Below are 24,041 nucleotides of genomic sequence, written 5' to 3'. Positions count from 1 at the left end.
AGAGGAGCTGTGTGGCCCTTGTGTCCGCGAGCTTGCACGCGTGGAGCAGCTACTCACTTCCTTACCACCAGCCACACCTGGCCACCCTCCCCTCTACTGCTTCTCGGTCTGTCCTTTCTGTCCTCCTCTCTCCGGCGCTCCGCGCGACTCCAGGCCAGACTTACCTGGTGAAGGCGAAGTACATGAGGCTGATGATGGTGAAGCTGAGCAGGGTGATAGTGTGCGGCCGGTAGAAGAAGTCTATGGTGATGTCCTCCACTTGCTGCTCGTTGATCATGCGGAAATGCATCCTGTAGTTCACATCATCCTTGCTCAGAGTCCTGCTCCCCACGCAGGACGCCATAGTTCTTCTCCCCGTCCTGCCGCGGCCCCGGAGGCCCCGGCCCTTGAAGGCTGGGACCCCGGCAGTGACGGACCGCAGCAGCGAAGGTGCCTGACGCTGGGGCGGGGTCTGGCACCCTGAGAGGGTGCTAGCCCAGGGAAGGACCCGCGCGCGAGGGCGGGGTCGCGGCGCCACCACCGCGGCTCGGGGCAGGGGGAGAAGGCAGCCTGAAGAGGCAGCCTAGCAGGGAGACATCGTAGAGCTCTCACCCTCCCCACATTACGGCGGAGTGACTGATCCTGGGAACGCGGCGACCAACCCCAGGGCCTGCAAACCCCAGGCCAGCTCTGTCCCGGTGTCCCGCGGCGTCCCTTCCCGCGCCGCCGCAGATGGTCTCGCCCATTCGCAGCGCAGCCCACGTGGGGGGCGGTGCCGGCCTAGGGTGGCGAATCGCTGGCTTGCGAAGCTACGGTGCACCGTATCCCCCCCCCCGACGTAGGTTGCACGGTCGCTGTGAAGCAGGAGCGCGAGACCGCCGCCCGGCCGGGTTAGTGTCCGGCCTACCTGTACCCAGCAGCGTCCGGAAGCCTCGCGGCTTGGTAGGTATCGGTGGCCCGGAGAGGAGGTTCGGGCTCGATCGGTCCGTACCTAAACCTTGTGGTGGCAACGCCGCCGGGCTTGTTTATCAGCTTCAGACTAAGGCCCCGAGGGTGTCCTGGCTTCCTGCGGAAGTCCTTCCCGGCTTTATGCCGGTTGGTTAAAGAATCTAAGGTCTGCGGCTGCGCTGCCCAGAGGCCCTTTATTACGAAGTGCGCTTTTCATCATCAGAGCTCGGGATTAGTTGTAAAGATCTTGAACCTAGAAAAGCCTGTTTCGGCTCTTGTTCCTGTTCCTAATAACAAAAAAAGAGTGCCCGGTACCGCCGAGAAATGGCGAACCCTACTAATGAACTTGAGAGATTTTAAGGAATTTTTTTTTCTTTTGCCCTCTTAATGTACATACTGTAAGGCGTTATTCACGAGTGCACATCTTTACTCGTTTCTGAGTCCTTTGTGCCTGTATTTGTCCAGGACTCACTTCCACTTTACAAACTGTAACCCTCCAAACCTCTGGCTTGGTGCTGAAAAGACCCTGGGAAGATGGGTCTCAGAGGGGGGCGGAACTGTGCTGTCCTTCTGCACAGGCTATCAATCACTGACATTGCTGAGACAGTGAAGTTAAGTGAAAGAGAGTGCACTGGCAAGTAAAAGTGGAGGGTGAACATTATTAGTCTTTAGCACTCAGATCTTTGAATGGAAATGGAATTTAACAGAGTCTACTAGATGTGGAAAGGGTATTGAATTTGATTCTGGACAGACTCTAGAATGAAATTGGGGTTCTGGGAGCTGGTTTGTAAGTACCCTAGAGCCCTTATTGTAAGCCCCAACCTTATAAAAAGTACTTTGATGCTGAGAGTGGACCAGTGTTTTTTTTCTAGCATAGCATACGTAAAAGCATGTGGACAATAGTGTCTGAACCTCCATCCATCATCGTGGGCTACAATGACATATCCAGTCTTGACAGTCATGACCCCCACTTGTAGATTGGACCTGCCTGGCTGTGCTGAAGTTTCTCTGAAGCTTGGTCTTGTCTAGGTGGCACAACTTAGTTCCTACTTTAACTATTTTGGAGATGAGAGGAAGTTTGAGGGGAAAATTGGCAGGCTTGGAAGCCCCTTTCCAACTAAAATTTAGAAAAAAAATTGCCTATTCCACAAGGTTATTGCCAACACTGCCTTCCTATACCACTTCAGAAGGAAAGATTTGCCCTTGTATTATTCTTAGCAAGCACCCCCAAACTATAACAAGAGATTAAACTCTCAAATGTTTCTTCCTATTCAGGACATAAAACTAGCTGAATCCTCTGGCTAGAGAAACAGAACACAATGGCATAAGTAAGAGTTAATTGACTGTTACAGGGTTTTGTTTTGTTTTTTTTTTTTTTTTGTCTGTTTAGTTGAGAATACTCCTGGCTAACATTTATTGAGCATTTTCCATTTATTCATTTATTTATTTGAGCTGTGTCACACTTGTAGAACTTTGAGCAATCTTGCCTCAGGCTTCTGAGTGCTGGGATTACAGGCATGACCTCCCCACTCCACGCTCCTTTATATTGATTATTTTAATTAATATTTAGGTATTGTACTCAATTCTTTCTGCTGTTTTGGTTTTCGAGTTGGTTACTTGTTTGGGTTTTTTTTTCTTTTTCTTTTCTTTTAGACAGTCTCACTACATTGTTCCTGCTTGACTTGAGCTTTCAGTGCAACATCTGTGTCTCAGGAGGAGAATTATAGGAGGCCTTCACTCTCGGCCCAGCTGCTCCCTATTTTGACCCTTTCTGTTTGAAAGACTTTTTTTTTCCAAGCATAATTTTACCAAAGCAATTTTGTTCAAGTCTTTTTTAAAGAACTGGGTCGCAGACTCAGTCAACAGTTTCACTGTTCTATTTAGGAATGTGACTCATTTAAGACAGTGGGTTTCTTTTTATTTACCTTTTGACTAATAACTATAAGATACCCTTTAATAACTCAGTATTATAGTAATCTGCAACATATTTTCTAAATACACTTCAAACCATAGTTTCTTTTTTTTTTTTTTTTTGGTTTTTTGAGACAGGGTTTCTCTGTATAGCCCTGGCTGTCCTGGAACTCACTTTGTAGACCAGGCTAGCCTNGAACTCAGAAATCCGCCTGCTTCTGCCTCCCGAGTGCTGGGATTAAAGGCTGTCACCACCATGCCCGGCTCATAGTTTCTTTCTTTCTTTCTTTTTTTTTTTTTTTTTTTTAAAGTTTTTTTTTTTTTTTTTTTTTTTTAAAGATTTATTTATTTATTTATTTATTATATGTAAGTACACTGTAGCTGTCTTCAGACCCTCCAGAAGAGGGCATCAGATTTCGTTAAGGATGGTTGTGAGCCACCATGTGGTTGCTGGGATTTGAACTTGGGACCTTCGGAAGAGCAGTCGGTGCTCTTAACCACTGAACCATCTCGCCAGCCCATAGTTTCTTTTAAAAAGCAGATTAACAGTTGATTTGGTTGCATTGTAATTTGAGCATTTACAAAAATTTTGGTTTAACGTCATTCTTTGTTTTTAAATTGTAAGGCATATCTTTATTTTTCCAGTTCAGAAGTTCCTGTTTTGGTTGGTAACTGAGACTGCCTGTATTTTTGGCTTTTGATGTATTAGAAATTTTTGACTACCCCAGACATATTTATTTAAATCCTTTGTTTTTGAAAGTAATTTATTATCTATTTTTGTTTTTGCTGTTTGAATACTGTTTTAAATATGCGAGTAAATTAATCTTTCTTCCTTTGATGGGTGTGTTTTTCCTTTGTAGACTAAAATGTCAAAAAGAAAATGGCTCTGTTAGCCCAACAGTTATCCAGACGGTTCAACTCAGTTAAGTTGAATAGCTTCATTAAAGCCAAACAAGTCACAAAACACTCTGCAAGACCAGGAAAAGCCGTGTTGCCCAGCTTCTCAGCTCAGGCTCTGCTCTCCTCTGACACTTGCTTTCTCCAGCGGGGAATTAAGACTTACAGGACTCTGTTCTGGAATAGTTTCCATTCTGCCAGCACAAGTAGGAAAAAGAGTTCTGCCGAAAGCACTCTGCTTCCTTCAGTGACTGAACAGCAAGAGAAAATACTTAGCCCTGAATCAGAGCTGCCTCTTGAAGGTAATTCCGGACATTGAGAAAAGTCCCCTCTTCACAGATAGTTTTGATCATACTACATATTTAGACAATACTCATCCATTTCACATCCTGTTTTATACCAGGCAAAAAAAGGGAACAATGTTGGTCCTATTCTTTTAGTTCTATTAAACTGTTATTTTAATAAGTTCCTAGGTTAATTGGTTTGTGTCAAGATTATTTTATAGCTTAAGTATGTAAGATGTTTGCTTTCTAAATATTATGTTTTATAGCTTCTCTTGAAAAGTGTCCTTTTGGCATTAACTAGAGTTATTAGGGTTTAATTGTTATATTTATCTTTGGAATATACAGTTTCGACATAGTGACTTAACTGTGTAATAATGATTAAGTGGGAACAGTTATGTTACACCTCAGATTGCCCTTGAGTTGCTTTATAGTCAACCCTCCTTTTTCCATGTCTCCTGCTATAGGAATCTGTGGTTAAGCCACAGGTAGAATACTACTCCATTAGTAGGATGTGAAGGAATGCTAAAAGGGGAGGCAGGGAAGAGAAACTGACTGTGAATGAGAAAGGATAATTGATAGAGTAAAACAATAAAAGATCATAGTCTGGGTTCCTTAAAGTGACAATTTCAAATGCCTTCCATACCAAATTACACTAAAACAACAGCGGAGAACTCCATAGTTGGGCAAACTGGCAAAGGGTTGCAGATGGTAGAAATTCTCTTAAAAGAGTAATCCTGAGATGACGGCATTGGATCAGAATGAATAAATTCAGAATATCAGAACTTTAGAATGTAGATTTGGAATTTTTTAAAGTCATTCTTTCGGCCAAGTTGAGGATCCATGGTAAACCCTATGTCTCACAATGTGGTTGGAGAGCAGTAGATCTTTAATATTACCTGTTGCTGAAACATGAAGAGAAATAGACAAGGTGATTCAAATCTGTAATCCCAGCATTTAGTAGGCGGAGGCAGGAGGATTGCCTGGGTTGTGTTCATTGTCTCAAAAATAGATTGAATACCTTGAACCTTCCCAACAAGCTTCTTACCTTAGAGGGACAGTAGTTGGTCTCTCTGGAACTCTTAGATCTTAGGCCATTTGTGGACCTTTGTGGTGTGGGGGTCACCACTATTAGGCCATGCTGGCTCTTGCTGTACTCCTCCTGACTCAGCTTGCACAGTGGAATGCTGGGATTACAGGTGTAGAACATCATGCTAAGCTTAGACTTCATAAACATCTACTTCTGGAATAATCCCAGTATTTAAGCAATGAAAGACACAGAGTAGGGAAAATAAAATATTTATGGAAATAGATCTTGCGTTGTCCCTTTTTCAAGATTTACTTTATTTTTAATCATACATGTGTATATGGGTATGTGCGTGTGAATGCAGGTGCCTTTGAAGCCCATAGGCTGTATTGGAGGCCCTGGAATTGGAGTTATAGGATTGGAAACTGCCTGTTGTAGGTGCTGTGATCCAAACTGCAAGAGCAGTACTTGACTGCTGAGTCATTTCTGCAGCCCCTTTATAGAAATAGTTTTCTGCATGTACATGATACTGCTGACTTGGTTCTCTCTTTCTTCATGACTCGCTGCAAAGAACTGGATGACCTGCCTCCATTGTCTCCATTACAGTCAGTTTCAGAGGAGGAGGCTATTCAGATTGCTGCATACTCTCCGCTGCCCATCTCCTCCTTCACACTTGCAGATTACGTAGACCATTCCAAGACTCTGCAGAAGCTAGTGCAGCTTGGTAAGTTTCTAACCTAGCAGTCAGCCCTGTCACATGATGTGTTAGTCTGTTGACCCATGGTATACTGCTCTCTGTTTGCCAAGTTATATCCCCTGACTTTCCTCCTGGAGCCCACTGTCCTCGTATGGATTATTCTCTCAGCCTGGACCATAGCTTTCTTAATATGCTGGCTAGTAGGTTATCTTTGAATCTGGGTAATTGAAGGCAGCCAGAGCCTTTTATTGCATACTTCCATTTGTTCCTGTCTGTAATGTAGCTCTTTGTTGAATCTATTTCTTTCTTTCTTTTTTTTTTTTTTTTTTGAGACTAGTTTGGCACTTCTATTTGATTTTCTCAGTAATGATCCTAGGGAGTTGACAGGAATTATATGGGTAAGAGATCGAAGAATCCAAGAATTCCCATATACAGGCATACATAGTTCCCCATTTTTAACTTGTACCTCAGCTTGGACATCTTAATCTTTAGGGTCTCCAATTTCTGAGCCATCCAGGTTCTTGTTGTTGTTTAATGGGTTTGAGTATTGTGCTAAGTTAGGGTCACTATTGCTGTGATGAGACATCATGACCATGAAAACTCTTATAAACAAAAACATTTAGTTAGGGCTGCCTTACATACAGTTCGGAGGTTTAGTCCCGGCATGGCAGCATGCAGGCAGACATGGTACTAGAGAGAAGCTCAGAGTTCTACATCTGGAACTGCAGGCAGCAAAAGGAGAGAGTCACATGAAGCCTGGTTTGAGCATTTGAAACCTCAGAGCTAACCTCCAGTGACACACTTCCTCCAACAAGGTCACACCCACCCCAGCAAGGCCACACCTCCTAATAGTACCACTTTCTGTGGGCCTATGGGGGCCATTTTCATTCAAACTACCAGAAATATTTTGTACTGAAAATACCTGGAGGTAGAAGTGTTTGAGATTTGACACTTTCTTGTTTTTTTTTTTTTTTCTTAAGTTTTTTTTTTTTTAGATGTTTATTTATTATTATACATAAGTACACTGTAGCTGTCTTCAGACATCAGAAGAGGATGTCAGATCTCATTACGGGTGGTTGTGAGCCACCATGAGGTTGCTGAGATTTGAACTCAGGACCTTTGGAAGAGCAGTCAGTGTTCTTAGCCACTGAGCCATCTCACCAGCCCTTTTTTTTTACTATTTGCATAGACCTAACAACTTAAAAAATATCAAATTCTAAAACTTTGAGTGTTTTACATCCTGGTGTTGTTCATTTGTGTTCTTTTCTGTGGGCCTTTCAGTTTCTTCTTCTCCCTGATAAAACTGTTTATATATTTCTCATTTCCTATATCTCGGACAACTAGTTTTGTTTTGTTTGTTTATTTGTTTAATCAGAAAAAGGAAAGAATACCCGTGACATACCAGAGACCCTCAGAGGTTGTCCCTGGCTTATTGTTTCCTCCAAGTCTCCAAGTTTGCTCTTATCCTCTGTTGTCACTGAACAACTGAAGGCAACTCCTACCTTGCTGATTTTGTGTGTATGTGTGTACATGTAGAAAGCAAAACTTCTTTTCATTTAATTGCTTGCATTTGTTTTGTTTCAGGTCAGGTTCTTTCCTTTTTCTGGACTTGCAGATATGCTAAGCTGATTGGCCAATGAGCCCCAGGGAGTTGTCTGACTCTACTTCTCTACTGTCTCCATCTACCTAGTACTGGGATCACTCACCAGGCTTTTTTTTTCTTTTTTTTTTTTAAATGTGGTTTCTGGGGATTAAACTCATGCCTTCAGGCTTACACCGCAAGCACTATACATGTATACATACTGAACTGTCACTCCAGCCCCTAACTTGATAATTTACTATTCTTCAGCCATATTGGCCCTGCAAAATATCTCTGTGTTCTTTCTGTAATGCAAATTGGCTAAACTGATTAACTGCTTAGTATCTTTAAAGCCTTTGAGTTCTACCTGCGTTCCTGTTCATTTTATCAATCTCCTGCTTTGCCTACTTCACTTTTTTGGTTGACCAACAGGTAGAGAACTTATTTCAAGTTCAATAGCTTCTGCCGTGTGTTCTCTGGCCATACCATCTGAGTGACTCTTCTGTGAGTTCTACTCTACCTGTTTTTATGCCTGCACTAATGTCAGCATATGGTAATGTTTCACTCCTGTGTGTGACCTAGTTAGCCAGGTGTCACCCAAATGTGTAAGAAGTGACCCATGTTCCCAAGAAACTTTGTGTGAGGCTAGAGGCATGTAATCTCTGCATAGGGAGCCAGAGGTAGGTAAATACCTGTGCAATCAAGGCCAGCCTAGTCTAGTAGTGAGTTCTAGGCTAGTCAGGGTTACAAATACCTATTTGGGAATAACTGGAAAAAGATAGAGATAAGATGAGAAGTCCCCAATCAGATAAAAATAAAGGCTCTTTCACTAACCTAAGCATCCATCACTTAGTGAATAATTAAAGGAAATGCATTACACATACACACAATGGGATGCCAGTCAGCAGTAGCAGAGAATGAAATACTGTCATTTCCAACAGGATTTGGAGGACATGCACACAAAGGCATGTTTCATTAGTAAAAGGTGAATAAACCAAGCTCACAGAAACAAAGAATGGTGGTTGGGGTAGGGAAGATGACCATGGGGAGCTGTTGGTGGAAGGGTACAAAGTGTGTATTCTTAGTAAGTTCTGGAAATCTATGATCTACTAAGAGTATGTTTTAAATACACACACACACACACAATACATGAGGTGATATGTTAATTAGCTTGGTCTAATTAACAGAAATAGTGCAGTTATACCTAAAACATCTGTTGAACCTCAGAATGTACACAGCTTAAGAGATGCTTTCTGTAGTAAGTTCAGAGATGAGAGATGACCTGTGGTATCTGCCTTGAGCAGCAGAGTGAGTTACCTTAACCTTCTGAACAGACTCCCTACCACAGCAGATACTTAATGTGATGAAGGATCAGCATGGTCTTGACCTATGAATAATTTACTGTATACTTAGAGCTTTGGGATATGTTCCACCTATTCCTTTTGTATGAGCTGATAATTTCAATAGCATGCCTTAGAAAGCAATTGTAAATGGCAGTAACCTAGAGGATCCATTAAAGCCTCGGTCCTCTTCTGTTTGTTTTCCTGCTTTTCCTGCTTGTTCTAAATATCAGGAGGTCAGTCCTGTGCACAGGGGCTCCTGTGTAGCTGGCTTCTAGGCAGCGTCTGCCAGGGCACCGTAAAGGCCAGAAGGGCCAGGCCAGGTCATTTCCCCCATTCTCACTCTTCTTTAGGTCCTTTAACTTCTCCATGGCAACAGCTTTCTTTCATGTGGCCCTTCACTAATAGATTACAGCTCTCTGGGCTCTGGAAAAGGATTGGTCTACTTATCTGTGTTGCTCAACATCCCTTTGTGTGTCCACTTTACTCTCCTCATGCCATCATATTACATTTCCTTTCATTTGTGCTCTGTAGGGTAACATGTTTTCCAGACCCCGGCTGATGACTTGACTGTATGTAGCAGTAAAAGATGCAAGCCAGGATCTGTTAGAGCATCTATTGCTCACTTCCTATGCCCTGTCCTTAGCAGAAGTGGCTGTTCCACTGTGGGCAGTCAGTGGCTGGATTTTCATTTTAATGGAATCATGTGTGACCCTTGTACTCTCCTGATGGGATTTTTCTCCCACTGCTTCTAAAAAGCAACCCCACGCTCATGCTGAGTGAGGCCCTCCAACATGTGTAAACTCACTTGAAGTCCAAGTCTTTTACATTATTTTTAAAACATTTCCCCCATATGTCACAGATTTTTGAAACTAGTTTCCATCTTATTTTTCCCATCATTCATTAATTGTACTTGGCTTTCTTTTATTGTTAAATTACATATAGTTAATAGTTCAGTTGAAAGGATGATTTTCAGATAGTGATACAGGCTAAAATCAAAACATAATGCAGGTATAGAATTATAAGCTCTTTAGTTAGAATAGGTTTATCTAATTGACAAATATGATGGACTGGATGTTAATTGTATATCATACTTTGTAATTTACATAATTGTTATGGTTATGCTCAATTTATGTCTGAGAGAAGAGCCCTTTTTTTTTTTTAAATTTGGTCAGAAAAGGTGAGATGTTAGGGATTGGGGAGATGCTTTGAACTAATCCAGCCCCCAAATTGGGAATCTGTGTGTTCAAATGCTAAAGGTCCTTTTCCCCAGTTGGTTTTTGATCAATCACTTAAGAGCCAATGGCCAGTGGCTGGGCTGGTAGACTGAGGCAGGACTTTTGGACCTAGAGAGAGGATACTCTCCAGGATTCAGAGGGAGACAGATCAGAATTAGAGCTGCAGAAAGAAAATGTAGATGAGAAGGATTATGGCCCCTGGAAGGGCTATTCATAAGCATCTTGGGCAGTAAAGACCAGGGAGCCGCCCAGAAGAAGCCAAGGCAACAAAGATAAAATAAAGAATTAGAGGGCGTTCAACCAGGATTACAGAAGGGAAATGTGTGCTAGCTGAGGGGAAGATTAGAACTGCCCAACCTTTGAGTTAGTCAAGTCATATTAAAATTAACTGTGTGTGGCTCTGTGTGTGTGTTTCATTTGAGAATCCAGATAGGTCCTAGGTGGGTAAAATGAGTGGCCATTGCCCACCAGGAGCACAGCAGGTTAACTACCTACAGCTACATTATTGAATTAAAATGTCATCACTAGTGTGTGGTAAATTGTTTTAGTTTATTCTGAGTTAGTTTCTGGTCTCTATTCCATGGGAGTGTGGTGTGTGTGGGTATGTGGCACACTAGTAATACCAAGAAATTTAGATTTGTAATTATATTTGTTTTTAAGATTGGTGAATGGATATGATGATTTTTTTGATTGTGGATACAATTATGAAAAATGTTATTCCATTGCTTTTATAAGACATATATAAAGGTGCCTCTAGAAATAATTTTAGAAAGTGGGTTTTGTGGTACTACTGAGTATTGAACCTGTGGTTTTATGTGTACTAAGTAAACACTACCACTGAACTACCTCTCTAGTCTTTTTTTTTTTTTTTTTTTTTTTTATCTTTGTATTTTAAAATAGTCCCTTCAAGTTTCACCATTGACCGTGAACTCACCATATAACTCAGGCAGGCCTCAAACTTATAATCCTCCTGACTCAGCTTCTAAGTAGCTATCAACATGATTTAGTGACTTTGTCTTTGGGGAAAATTTAAGAATAAATTTTTTTTGTCTTCTTTTCTACATTGACCTTTAACATATAAATGCTATAATTGATTTTACTTCACTTCTGCAACCAGTTCATTTAAAAGCTTCCATTTGTCTATATCAGTTATCCCTTAAAAAGATTATTCATCAGTAGGCTTTTCTATATGAAATTAATGACTGAATAAGAAATTATCTTCAAACTAATCTTTTTCATTTGTTATAGGAGTGGATTTGTCTAAGATAGAAAAACATCCAGATGCAGCCAACCTCCTTCTAAGGCTGGATTTTGAAAAACACATTAAGGAAATACTGCTATTTCTTAAAGATTTGGGTTTAGAAGATAACCAGCTGGGACCATTTCTGACAAAAAATTATGCTATTTTCTCTGAAGACCTTGAAAATCTTAAGACCAGGTAAAGTTTGAAAGGATTCCCACATAACCTAGGAAGCACTTACGAAAGAATTACTTATATGTGTGTGAGGAACTTTCTAGTCTGCTATTCAGCTGTCTTCTGGATGAGTATGATGGCTTGTATATGCTCAGGCCAGGGAGTGGTACTATTAGAAGGTGTGGCCCTGTTGGAGAAGGTGTGTCACTGTGGGTGAGAGCTTTAAGACCCTCATACTAGCTGCCTGGAAGCCAGTATTCTGCTATGAAGCTGTAGAACTCTCAGCTTCTCCTACACCATGCTTGCCTGGATGCTACCATGTTCCTGCCTTGATGATAATGGACTGAACCTCTGAAACTGTAAGCCAGGCCTAATCAAATGTTGTCCTTATAAGAGTTGCCTTGGTCATGGTATCTGTTCACAGCAGTAAAACCCTAGGCAATGAATTTCCATGGTTCTTCTACTTATGGACTTCTGATCTAAAGAGTATTTAAAATAGTTGTTTTGTCTTAACTATCAGTTATTATTTTCACATTTCAACTTAACTAATGAGTTAATACTGAAATTCTTCAGAAACCATAAATTTTTTCCTCTGATGTTTTTATTAACAAATATTTGAATTATCTAAGAGTACACTTACAAATTGGGCAGATTTTGAAAGCATGGTCATTACTGTTTTTTCTTTCCTTTTTCCTGTTTGGAAACAGGGCCTTACATCTTGACTGGCCTTGAACTTATAACCCTCCTTCTTCAGCCTTCTAAGTGCTGGAATTATAGGTGTGTACCACCATGCCCAATATTTCTAATTTTTGAGGGGAAATATTTAGCATTCTTTGATCAAATTATTTAATAATAATAACAACAACAACAATATACTTTAATAATAATGTTATCTCATAAATTGAAATTCCCTTTGTCGTAATCATGGTCCTCTCAAAAAGAAATCTGGTAGGTAGCCCTTCAATATATATTTATTAGAATGGATTACAGGCTGTGATCTGGCTGATCCAACAGTGCTTGTCTCATGTCCAAAAAGCCAAAAGTGTTTTAGTTGTTTGATCCATGAGGTTGAAAGTCTTAGCACTCTCAGTCTGTTACTGGAATCTTGCAGAATCCTGGACAGTTGGTGGTCTTCAGTACATGTTAGACTCCTAAAGAAGTTGGTACTGATACCATGGAAAGAATGCCAAAGCAACAGGATAAATGCACTTTTTGTTTTCTAGAATAAGGGTAACAGACAAAACAAAAACAAAAGCTTCCTTCATCTAGGTCTTTTTATGTGGACTGTTACTAGAAGGTGTAGAAGGTGTGGCCTCAATTTAAGGTGGGTGTTTCCCCCTCAAATAATCTAAGAAAATTCCCATATAGGTGAGCACCCAGAAACTTGGTTTAGTTGATTCCATGTGTAGTCAAGTTGACATCTATGATTAGGTGTCACACGCTGTCTTTGAATTGTAAATATCTTTGTACTTTAGTCATCCATCAGACCATTAACAGTCTGAAGACACTGTAAGATGATGTCAACCCAGAACAAGACAGGGCCCTGTTCTCATGTTAATGATAACTTCACCACTTGTCTCCCCTGGGTCAGTATGTGTTCTCAGGCACACTACTCAGTTTACCTTATTACCTCAATCACAATTATCACTCATGACTTTTGGCATTCACCTCCAGTGAAACACCAAGACCACTCAGTCCTATCTTGACTGTCTCTCACATCAATTGGACATTTCTCTCAGTCTCCACCTGGGATATTTTGCCTCTTATCCTGCCAAGATAACAGCACTGTTCCTCTATTGTTGCCCAGTCACAATCCTTCTAGAATAGACCAGTGATTCTCAATGTTTCTAATGCTGTGACCCTTTAATACAGTTCCTTGTGTTGTGGTGATCCCCCAATCATAAAGTTATTTCATTGCTGCTTCATAACTATAACTTTGCTACTGTTATGAATCGTAATGTAAATACCTAATATACAGTATACTTGACGTGTGAGCCCTGTGAAAGGGTCGTACAGCCCTCTGCCAGAGGGGTTGGACCCACAATGCTGCAAATCTCTGCTCTAGATTGTCCTCTTCACCGGGATTGAGCTACAGAGGTCTTGGCAGTTCCTTGAGCTAATAATAAACTAATGTCATTTCTGTGAAGTAGGAAAAGAAAAAAGCTCAAAACACCTGCATTTCTTACATTGAGCATCTTAGTTAAGGCACTGGACCAGGCATCAGACTTAGAAGACTGGTGCTTTCTCATCATGGGACTCAGACTCCTGAGATAGAAATGATCATGACACAAGAAGGAATGATGCTAAAAACTTCTCACCCAGCATCCTGGCTTCAGGTATAGATTCCTTCATTCAAAAGCCAGTGTGCCTCATTACTCCAGATTTATCCCAGTAAAGCATGAATGTTACGCAGTGGGAATCATTTGAGAGGTTTTGCCATAATTATTACATGAGGCATAGAAAGTTTGAGTAATTTACCCAAGATTAGACACACAGTAGTATAAATGGCAAAACTGTGACTCTAACCAGGTTGGCCAAACTCCAGGGTTCTGACTACTTAACTAATGTAGCATCTTCCTATAATTAATCTGTGAGAGAAACCTATGTTTTAAGGAGGCAAAGTTTCTTGCTCGTTTGTCACATACTCTTAAAACTAGAGAAATGTTAATTAGAGTGTAGGGCACCGGGCATGGGGGAATAAAAGGAATGGGAGAAAACCCGAGTCCCACCACACACTTTCCTCACCACCCCAGGTGGTTGTCTGGCTGTGGGGAGCCACTGAACCCAGCCCGCCAGGGAGTGGACAAGGAATAGTCCTAGGTCTCTGGGCCTCACTGAGGCCAGAGATAACAGGTTCTCAGTCTCAGGCATCCCAGACACCGCTGGACACCGAGGAAGAGCTGAGAACAAAATGGGGGCCCCGGGGGCAGCTTGGTCATCCCCAGGACCGAAGGGAGGAGAAGGTGGGAAGAGGGGGGGCGCTGGGTGGTTCCCAGATAGGCAAGAGTCCTTGGTCTGGTCCATGTGGGAGGTTAGACACAGCTCTTTAGGGAAAGCCTATCCCATCGTTCAAGCATGGCGGGCCTTGATGAGCAGAGACAGTCTGTGGTATTAGAGCTTTATTGTAGAAAGGCAGGGAGAAAGAGAGAAGGTAGGAAGAGGGAGATCAGCTATGACCACATGGAGAGAAGGGGGAAGGGAGGGAGAGAAGGAGGGCTAGCTATGAGAGTAAGAAAGGTGAGAGTTTAAGAGAGAGAGAGGAGGGACCAAGCAGCTCCTTTTATAGTAGGCTGGACTACCTTGCTGTTGCCAGGTAATTGTGGGGAGGAGCATATCTGGCTATTGTCAGGTAACTGTGGGGGTAGAGTCTAGCCAGAATGCCAGGACCTTGGGGTTTTATCTGAGTGACTGATAGTCACAGAATTATGGAGTTGGGGACTCTGTGGTGTCAGCACCTGCCTCTGTGAATGTGGTTCACTGTTCAGTCCCTTGTAGAGTTTTCTACTGGGTCTCCAGAGAAAGCCTCATTCCACTAAAACAGGCTGCCTTTCTTGGCCCCACATTAGAGTCTTTGTAGAAACTTCATGTATAGACTCAAAAGGATGGGCAAAGATATAATAATATTTAGTTAAACTTGGATTTTGGCTTGGCTAGATATAGTAGTCTTATTTTCTACAATACCCGTAATACAGAATTATTTTCAATGAAAATAATCTAGTGTATATAATTGTGAGTCCTCTATAGAATTTCCAAAATGAATAAACTACATATTAATTATAGACATGGTAATGCAAGCTTGTAATCAATCCTAGCACGTGGGAAACTAAGCCCAGAAAATGAAAAAGGTGAAGGCCAGCCTGGACTAGGCCATAAGACCCTGTCTCAAAACCAGAAATTCTATCTGGAAACAGGTGACTCTGGATAAAGTGCTTGCCATACAAGTGTGAGGACCAGAGTATGGCTCCTTTAAAGCCATATAAAGCCCAATGCCATGGCACATATTGGTGATACAGGAGGCAGAGACTAGAATCTCCTGGAGCTTAAACCATAGGTAACCTGGCTTTTGTGACCGTGAACAGTGAAAGATCCTGTCTCAAAACAAGGTGGAAGACTAGAACCTACCACTGAGATTGTCCTCTGACTTCAATATGTGCACCAAAACATGTTCATGCCCCCTCCATCATACATATATAATGTTTTTTAATTTAAAGATACACCCAGAAGTATATTAGAATTATTTTCTGATTTAAAGTAAATGAACCCTGATCAAAATTTTGTGGGTGTTTCTCCTGCAAAAGTGTTCATATTCAGGCTATTATAAAGTTTTTTTTTTTTTTTTTATCTTATGGGGGAGTTATAGGATACTTTTTTAAAAAAACACTACTTTAGCACTGAGTAGACTCAGAAGTTTGTGTGTGTGTGTGTGTATATATATATATATATATATATATATATGCATAAAAATTAACAAGAGATGGGTATGGAACATAGAGTAGTAGTGGAAATTAAGTGAATACAGAACTGCTTTCTGAAGTAACATATCAGTAAATATTTGTATATGTATATATATTTTCTATTTCTCTAGAAATGTTTATCATGCATATGTGTATGTTTTATTATTTCTCTAGAGTAGCTTATCTACAGTCAAAAAATTTCAGTAAGACAGACATTGCACGGATGGTCAAAAATGCACCATTTCTGTTGAGCTTCTCCGTGGAAAGACTAGATAACAGACTGGGATTTTTTCAGAAAGAACTTGAACTGAATGTGAAGAAGGTAAGAAAAAGAGAAAGTGTAAGGGAATGCCTTTCCTCTTTTAGTTATCTTTAAATGTCATGTTTCCAAGTGCCTGGCCTACACAGATCTTATTACTGGATGATACTTGTGTACAAACATGACTTAGGCTGAAGAGGCTCCATCAGATTGCTTCCTAAAGTTTTCTTTCGTTGTCAGATTTTTCATCAAACCATGTTGTTGATGTTTATTTTGAGGATTCCTGTCATTTATTTGATTGGGTTGTATTTTGGATTTTAGCTTCACATTCCTTATAATGCTTTAGTTTTCCTAACTAGTTAAATGTTTTTGTATAATGATGGTAATTGTTATGTTTTAACTATAGACTAGAGATCTGGTTGTTCGTCTTCCAAGGCTACTAACAGGAAGTCTGGAGCCTGTGAAGGAAAACATGAAGGTAATATGTCTTGAAGCTATAAGAAGCTAATGCTATACTTGATTAAGGGTTTTTTTTTTTGTTGTTGTTTGTTTTTGTTTTGTTTTGTTTTTTAAGAATAAATACTGCTGTTGTCATCATGCAAAAATAAAACTTTTAGCAGAACTTTTCAGCAGAAATGTGTCTTGTGTTTCTGTGAAAGAAACCTGTGTGTTAAGGAGGCAAAGTTTCTTGCTCAAGTTGTCACATGCTCTTAATAGCTAAAGTAACATTTATTAGAGTCTTTGTAGAAACTTCATAAAACACCAAAAATTAGCAGAAGTTATTTCTAAAAGTCAGAAATGACAGTTTATTTCAGCCAGTGTTTTTGCACATGCTACCTAGTCTACGTAAATCAGTTACCTGCAGACATTAGGACCCATGATCCTGAAGCAGTAAGGAATAAATGGGACCTGGAAACTGCTTTTTTGTTGCCTAGTTTGATAAGCAATGTCTATGCTTCCTGGCCATGTTCCCATTCTGTGAAAACTTTTTTTTTTTTTTTTTTTGAGACAGGGTTCCTCTGTGTAGCCTTGGCTGTCCTGGAAATCACTTTGTAGACCAGGCTGGCCTCGAACTCAGAAATCCGCCTGCCTCTGCCTCCCGAGTGCTGGGATTAAAGGCGTGCGCCACCACATCCGGCTTGTGTGAAAACATCTTGACTATCCTATAGTGGTTCTGATTTAGCTTTTTTGCAAACTCCACAATGGCTTTCCTCACATAACAGCAACTACTCAGGCCATAATTTGGGCAGCTTCTCGTACTGACCAAGGCTAATAATCACTATGTTTACTACTTTCCAGTTAGGCCTATATCCCAATTTCACTGGAACTGTGGGAAGCAGTCACTGCATTGTTCAGGCAGTCGCCCTGTCATCACACATTCCAAATCATCCCCTAAGCTTTAATAAGCTAGCTGGAGAGATGCAGCAGGTGCCAGGCATAGCACTGGACCTTTAGTTTTCAGGCTTTATACAGCAGTGAGTGGGAGATGGGTCTCCAGAGGCCCTCTTGTTCCTGGAAGCCAAGGGGAGGGTTACTTTTCCTTGTGTCACGTTTCACAGTGTAGGCCTCCTACGACATGTACTTTGTACTTTCTACCTTCCACGCCTCCTGAGATAAGTGTAGATTGGATTTAAGCCCACAGTCTCATAGTTGTCACCCAAATTTCAGGCAACTGGAGCTCAGATTCAAACAATGTATTATTTCTCAAGATGGCACAGAGTCTCTGTATACCACAGTGCAGATGGACAAAATGGGATTCCTGTCCACCACTGGCGCAGGAATCACTGTCTCACAAAAACCTTCAGTGGTTTTGAAGATTCTGTAGTCTGTGAATGTATCTTGAGGATTGGAGTCTGCCTGTCTTGATAGTTGTTAATTTCTGAAGGTCTTCCTCTTGATCTCTTTGCAGTCAAGAGTATTTTTTCTTCTGACCCTTCTCCATAAGGTCCCATGGGAGCTTTTAGTCCAGCATCTTGTCCGGAAGTCCAGCACTGATTGGCTTGTGCCAGTCCGTACAAGCCTCCTTTCTCCATATGTTATTCCACCTCAGGATGTTTTGTTTGTTTTGATTTGTTTTTGTTTTTTTCCTGTGAGCCTCATGACAGTCAATACAGAGACACTCTTGCGTGGATAAGGGGTTTGAAATTTGAGTGACTTCGACCAATGTGAGCCATAATCCTTGCAGGGGTACTGGTATAAATGTGCCCAAATTTTAAAAGGTCACTACTTTAAAATTTGGAAGGATCAATTTGCCCTCTAGAATAGTACCAAAGGCCATTTCTACTCATGACTCCCAGGAAATTTACTTTTTTGTAGGTGTATCATCTTGAACTTGGTTTTAAACATAATGAAATTCAACATATGGTCATCAAGATCCCTAAGATGCTAACTGCAAACAAAAGAAAACTTACAGAGACTTTTGATTATGTACACAATGTGATGAATATTCCCCACCACATCATCGTCAAGTTTCCACAGGTAACACATCTCTCCTAGCTGTCTCAGACACCTGCCCTTGTCTTGCACTCAGGCTGCCAGGTGTGGTGCTTATATCTGTAGGAAGTTCACAGGTGCAAGTCTTCTGAAGAGACTTCAGTGAATTGTCTTTGCCCCTATAGCTTTTATCTACAAACGTAGTCTCTTGAGGTTTCCTCCATTCAATTTGAAAATACGGTTTCCTTTACCCGTGTTATAGAGATGTGAAAAGATACATGACCTTAGCACACTTTCACAATTACATTGCATTCAGTCCACTTTCTTTCCATAGAATAATTAATGTTTATTTGCCCATTATACATTATATATAGAGAGAGTGACCCTTATTAGAAGTTACTGCGGCCACATTAGAGAGATTATAGCAAGCTGAGAATTGGGTGACTTCAGTTTATGGAATAATTATAAGTAATCTTCCATGAAGGAACATTGACAGCATGTTGTCTCCTAGGTTGTTGGATAATTGAGAATAAGTTATATGAGAATCTGACCTTGGCCTATTCAGTGGAGTCCAGTCATTCATTATAGAATGGATCTTCTGCCTTGGGCCAGAGTGTGTATGAGCACTAAGATTACAGAACTCAATTGTATGTGGCTTGTAATCTAGTATGAGAGAGGTTTAAAATAAGTTTACACAGTAGTAGAATCTTAACCAGAGGGGTCCTGGGGCAATTAATTCAGTGTAGTCGAGAGAAAAATGAACAACTATTGATTGATTGCTTAGTTCTTTACGAATATGGACCCATTATAGTTATTTTTCCACCGATTATCCCTATTTGACAAATGAAGAAAACAATCAAAGGGACGGAGTGGGACTCCTGTTCACCTCTGGCCCAGAAACCACTCTTACCAAAACCTGCAGTGGGTTTCAAGATTGTGTTAGGATCTTGCCATGTCTTGAGGATTGGAGTCTGCCTGTCTTGATAGTGGTTAGTTTCTGCAAGTCTTCCTCTCAGTTTCTCTGCAGTCAAGTGTATTTTTTCTTATTCTGACTCTTTTCTCCATAAGGTTCCATAAAGGGTTCTAGTCCAGTCTCATGTCTGGAACTCCAGCACTGATTGGCTTGTGGCAGTCCATACAGGTCTCCTTTCTCCATATGTTATTCCATCTCATGCCTCTTTTTCTGTGGGCATTATAACAATCAGTGAAGAGACACAAATGGATGTTTTGTTCCAGAGGCATACCAACAAGTTAGCAGCCTATACTTTCTTTGCTCACTGTTCTCAAAGCTGTTAGTTTTCCTCAGTTGCCTCTCTTGGTGTCTTTTTCTGGTGTATAGTTATCACATTGTATCGACTTTGGTCACTGGGAAAGAGGCCTAGAAGTATTTGCCCTATGGAGTGCCTCGTGGTTTCTGAAATACAGCCAAGAGAAGGGCTTTGGTCCACCTCTTCAGCAGCCCCAGATCCCCAAGCTGCAGCCATCATTCCAGTGTGGGGGCCTTCTCCTCTTGTCCCTTCATCTATACAATAGCAGGTTCCAGGCATGTAGCCAGCTCATGATTCCTTGTCAAATGTCTGTGCTCTCCTTAGTCCTTAGGGATTTTAACATTAAAAGGCATAAAAGGGATCAGCCTCATTTTTGATTTTTAGTGGGCAGGTACCACAATTTAAAAATCAAAAGAGACACTTTAATACTTCACAGATGATGAAATCCTTTTTGCTAACACATCTTAATCATTAATGTTGGTTCTCAAACCTGACAGATAATCTAAACTCTAAATAGCTTGTTAAAAGAAATTTCTGGGTCTCATTCTCAAGTTACATATGAGGTGGCTTTGGGGCAACTCCTGAGGCTTTACCTTCTAACACTTGCCTGTGTCTCAGGAGTCATGTTGGCTGCCCTCCATGAAGACCTTCTTTCATTAACATTCTGTGTTAGTTTTTAGTCCCTTTTAAATAAGAATTTACCTTCTTCCTTTATTTTTTAAAAGATGGGCTCTTGCCCTATAGCCCAGAATTTCTATCCAACAGCTCAGGTTGTTTGGAACTCAGTATGTAGCCCAGGCTGGCTCTAAACTTAATACTCCTTCTTCATGTTACCAAGTTCTGTGATTACAGGTGGGCACCACCATGTCTAACTCATCATTTGTTATTTAGTAATACTTACAAGTGTGCTGGGACTCAAACGTACAGTGTCACTAACTTATTAAACTAACGTATTAAAATAGTTAACCAAGTCAGTTTGTTAGTATTTCAGCTTTTTATTGTAAATTTCTTTCTTTTCCAGTTATTTAACACAAGAGTGTTTAAAATTAAAGAAAGACACTTGTTTCTTGCCTACTTGGGAAAAGCACAGTATGACCCAGCAAAACCTAACTATGTTTCTTTGGACAAGTTCGTATCTTTTCCTGATAAAATATTTTGTAAAGAGATTGCTAAAGCTTCACTAAATGATTTTGAGAAATTCTTAAAAACTCTTTAGTTTTTGATGAATGTTTAAATATATTCTTGTAAATATATAAATGAATAAATGTATTTTTAAAATAAATGTTTCTGGTTTCAATATTACAATCATTTTTCTCATAATTCCCTTTTTTGGGTAACTTTTTGGTTTGGTTTTAGGCATTTATTTTTTATTTTAATAGGAAAATTTTATTACTTTCCTTTCTTCCTTCCATACCCACCCTGGTACCACCTCTCTAATCCCTCCCATACCCTGCCTCAGGTTGATAGCTTCTTTTTATTACAGTAGTTAAGTGCACATATACATTTATAAATGTTCATGCACAAATATATAAATACAGTCTTCTGGTTATTTTTGTTGCTTGTGTGTATTTGGTTTCAGGGCTCACCATTTTGCATTGGCCAACTGTCTTAGCCATTTTTCTGTTACTGTGAAGAGACACCATGACCAAAGCAGCTCATAAAACAAAGCATTTAGTTGGGGGCTTGGGGCTTGTTTACACTTTCAGATGTTAGTCCATATCATCATGGCAGGGAACATGGTTGCATGCAGACAGAGTGATGTCGAAGTAGCTTAGAGCTCTACATCCTGTGTAGAGAGGAAAAAACTAGCTCTGACATGGGCTTTTGAAACCTCTCAGCCCACCCCAAATGCACACTTCCTCCAAGAAGTCCATACCACCTAATCTTTGTCAAATCCTGACACTCACTGGTAACCAGGCCATCTTAAACCACCACAGCAGCCAATGTGGAGCTTTTGGGAATAGTAGAAGATTTTCTCATTTGCATTCACTGGTCTTTGGAAATAGTTTTGTCACAGATAGTTTTATTTAAAATATCACTTCATCCAATATCTACTACTCTACTCAAAAACAAGCCATTTGGACTTATGCATAGTATTACTTCTCCTGAGCATGAAAATCTGAAGAAAGTCATTCAGACATAATGACAGCCACAAGAAACCTTGAACTTAGCACCAGCAAGATTTATAGCATGAGCTGGTACATTTCCCACAATTATCATTTATATATTAACCCAGGGCAAGTGACTTGGCCCCTATGTCTTTACTTCTTTTTTCGTAAAGTGAGGCACCATGACCTTAGTTGTCTGCTTTAGCATCACCACAGTGAACCATACCTGATGTTGGTACTTGGAAGTTCTCTCCCATAGAGACTTAGGGTCAATATAGTTTGCCCCACTCAACACTATTAAGCAGTACCTTGAAAACCACTTGTATATTCTGTCTAGTCTTAGAATATTGGAATCATGAACCATTCTGTAAAAGGGGCCAATTGAAGAAATTGGGTGAAGAGAACAATGACTGACAAAAAGCAAAACAAAAAAATCCAGGCAGTTCAGAGAGTAAAGTGATGTGAGGATAGCAGTGTTGAGTATTCCCGCCTTGGCAGAAACACCCAGCTTAGTCAAATTTGGGAGATAACCTGTGTTAAGCCAATAGATTCAGAATCAGTTTATTGAACACCCAAGTTCTGTGTGTGTTAGATATTCGTGAAAGGATAATATGAGTAGCTAAGTTGATTGCTCAGAGCCAGATATAATCAGTGTGTCTGATTACTTTCTAACTTGACATGTAAGGTTCTAAAATACATTGGCTAATGTGATATAAATGTGTTTCCATCAGTTCTCCAAGGGTAAAATGAATAAATAAAACAGCTGAGAAAAAAAGCACAGCTATGCCTGGTCTGTCTGTGTCTGGGAACTTCATTTTGCCTTTATGACCAATCCACTTGGAGTAGTCTAGCTTGGAGCTAGGGTGGTAACTTAGCCAAGAGTTACTCACATAGGGGGACCCCAGTTTAATCCTCAGCACCCATGTAATAACTGAGGGCTTCAATGCACATGTAATCCCAATGCTGGGGGGATGGAAAAAGAAGGATCCATTGGGCTTGCTAGCCAGTCAATCTTGCCCAAATTGGTGACCTCTAAATTCACTGAGATCCTTTTTCAAAAGCTAATGTGAAGAGTGGTTGAAGAAGACATTGAGCTTAGACCTTTGGCATCCACATGCCTACACACATGCATGTATACATACATGCACACATTGACACACTTAACACATACAGGGGCACACCAAGAATAGGTTAGTTGTGCTACTGTCATGGACAATCCTAAAATTTTCAGCAATTTTAAACCATAAAGGTTTGTTTCTTGATGATGTCTATCTTGAAAGTAAAAGTGGTTTAATGGTACAGAGTGATGTATCCTAGACACCGTTATTATGACTTGGGTGTTGGCAGTCTGCTAAAGGGAAAAGAAATCTTAAAGATTAATCTTTAAAAATCTTTTGCAGGTGTGGGGGGGGTATGCCAATGCATCACATGTATATGTCTAAAATTTTAAGAATCAAAGTGTAATTTCTATGCCAGGAGGAAAGAAAGAAAACCTTTTAAAAATATTTTTAGGATTTGTTTTAGTAATTTGTGTGTATATGTGAATGTTCACACATGCATGTGAGTACCCACAAGACCAGAAGAGGGCATCAGATCTCTTAGAGCTGAAGTTATAGGTGGTGATGCAACTTGGAACTGAACTGAGGTCCTCTGGAAGAGCATCAAGTTGTAACCACTGAGCCACTTCCCCAACCCCCTAAAACGTTTCAAACCAACATTAACAAGCATGAGTAAACACTAAGCCCTAGGCTTACTGCACATAAGACTGGATTTTGTGACTATCATATATATATATATGTATGTATATATATATATGATACTTTTTGACATTCATTGACATATGATCTTCTTCTTTAGCATCTTTTCACCCTGGCGCTGAAACTTGTCAGGGTGAAGTTTAATGAATACCCTTTACAATGTGCCATTGTACAAATGTATATATTTACTCCTATCCTTCAGACTTCATGGTGGCCACTGCATATAGTCCTAGAGCTGCATCAGAAACAGAAGAAAAGGGGAGAAGGCAACAGAACTAGAACTTCTGACTAAAACCATTACATAACATTTTGGATTCATAATGAGACAGTTCTATGCTGTCCTAGGTCTCAGCTTAAGTCTGAAAGACGGCATGGTAAGACCACTATTGAGTTTTAATAAAGTACACAGTTTATGTTTGAGCTATGTATCAGCGACTAATTTTGTATTGGA

At 40.4% G+C, this 24,041-nt stretch overlaps 2 protein-coding genes across 4 annotated transcripts in view; one reads left to right on the top strand and one right to left on the bottom strand.

Annotated features, from left to right (window-relative positions):
- Ptdss1 (phosphatidylserine synthase 1) overlaps positions 1 to 1,034 on the bottom strand; it is a 62,641-nt gene extending 61,607 nt beyond the window's left edge. The window contains exon 1 of the mRNA XM_021179803.2: positions 165 to 1,034. Coding sequence (XP_021035462.1) covers positions 165 to 343 — 179 coding nt within the window. The 5' untranslated portion in view covers positions 344 to 1,034. The remainder of the gene's footprint in view (positions 1 to 164) is intronic.
- On the top strand, positions 778 to 24,041 carry Mterf3 (mitochondrial transcription termination factor 3). 3 transcript variants are annotated; one of them, XM_021179805.2, is made up of 8 exons: positions 778 to 921; positions 3,699 to 4,037; positions 5,615 to 5,767; positions 11,146 to 11,335; positions 15,940 to 16,087; positions 16,431 to 16,502; positions 18,341 to 18,502; positions 20,747 to 21,007. In XM_021179805.2, exons 2-8 carry the CDS (start codon positions 3,719 to 3,721, stop codon positions 20,939 to 20,941), a joined length of 1,239 nt encoding a protein of 412 aa, XP_021035464.1. In that variant the 5' UTR covers positions 778 to 921; positions 3,699 to 3,718; the 3' UTR covers positions 20,942 to 21,007. The 3 variants fall into 3 exon arrangements, with proteins under 3 accessions (XP_021035464.1, XP_029324053.1, XP_029324052.1); XM_029468193.1 differs by lacking the exon at positions 20,747 to 21,007 and adding an exon at positions 23,793 to 24,041 and having other exon boundaries at positions 834 to 921; XM_029468192.1 differs by having other exon boundaries at positions 834 to 921; positions 19,797 to 20,838.

The sequence above is a fragment of the Mus caroli genome, chromosome 13, assembly GCF_900094665.2.
Source record: "Mus caroli chromosome 13, CAROLI_EIJ_v1.1, whole genome shotgun sequence".
Classification (NCBI taxonomy): domain Eukaryota; kingdom Metazoa; phylum Chordata; class Mammalia; order Rodentia; family Muridae; genus Mus; species Mus caroli.
This window is presented reverse-complemented; position numbering and strand designations above follow the sequence as displayed.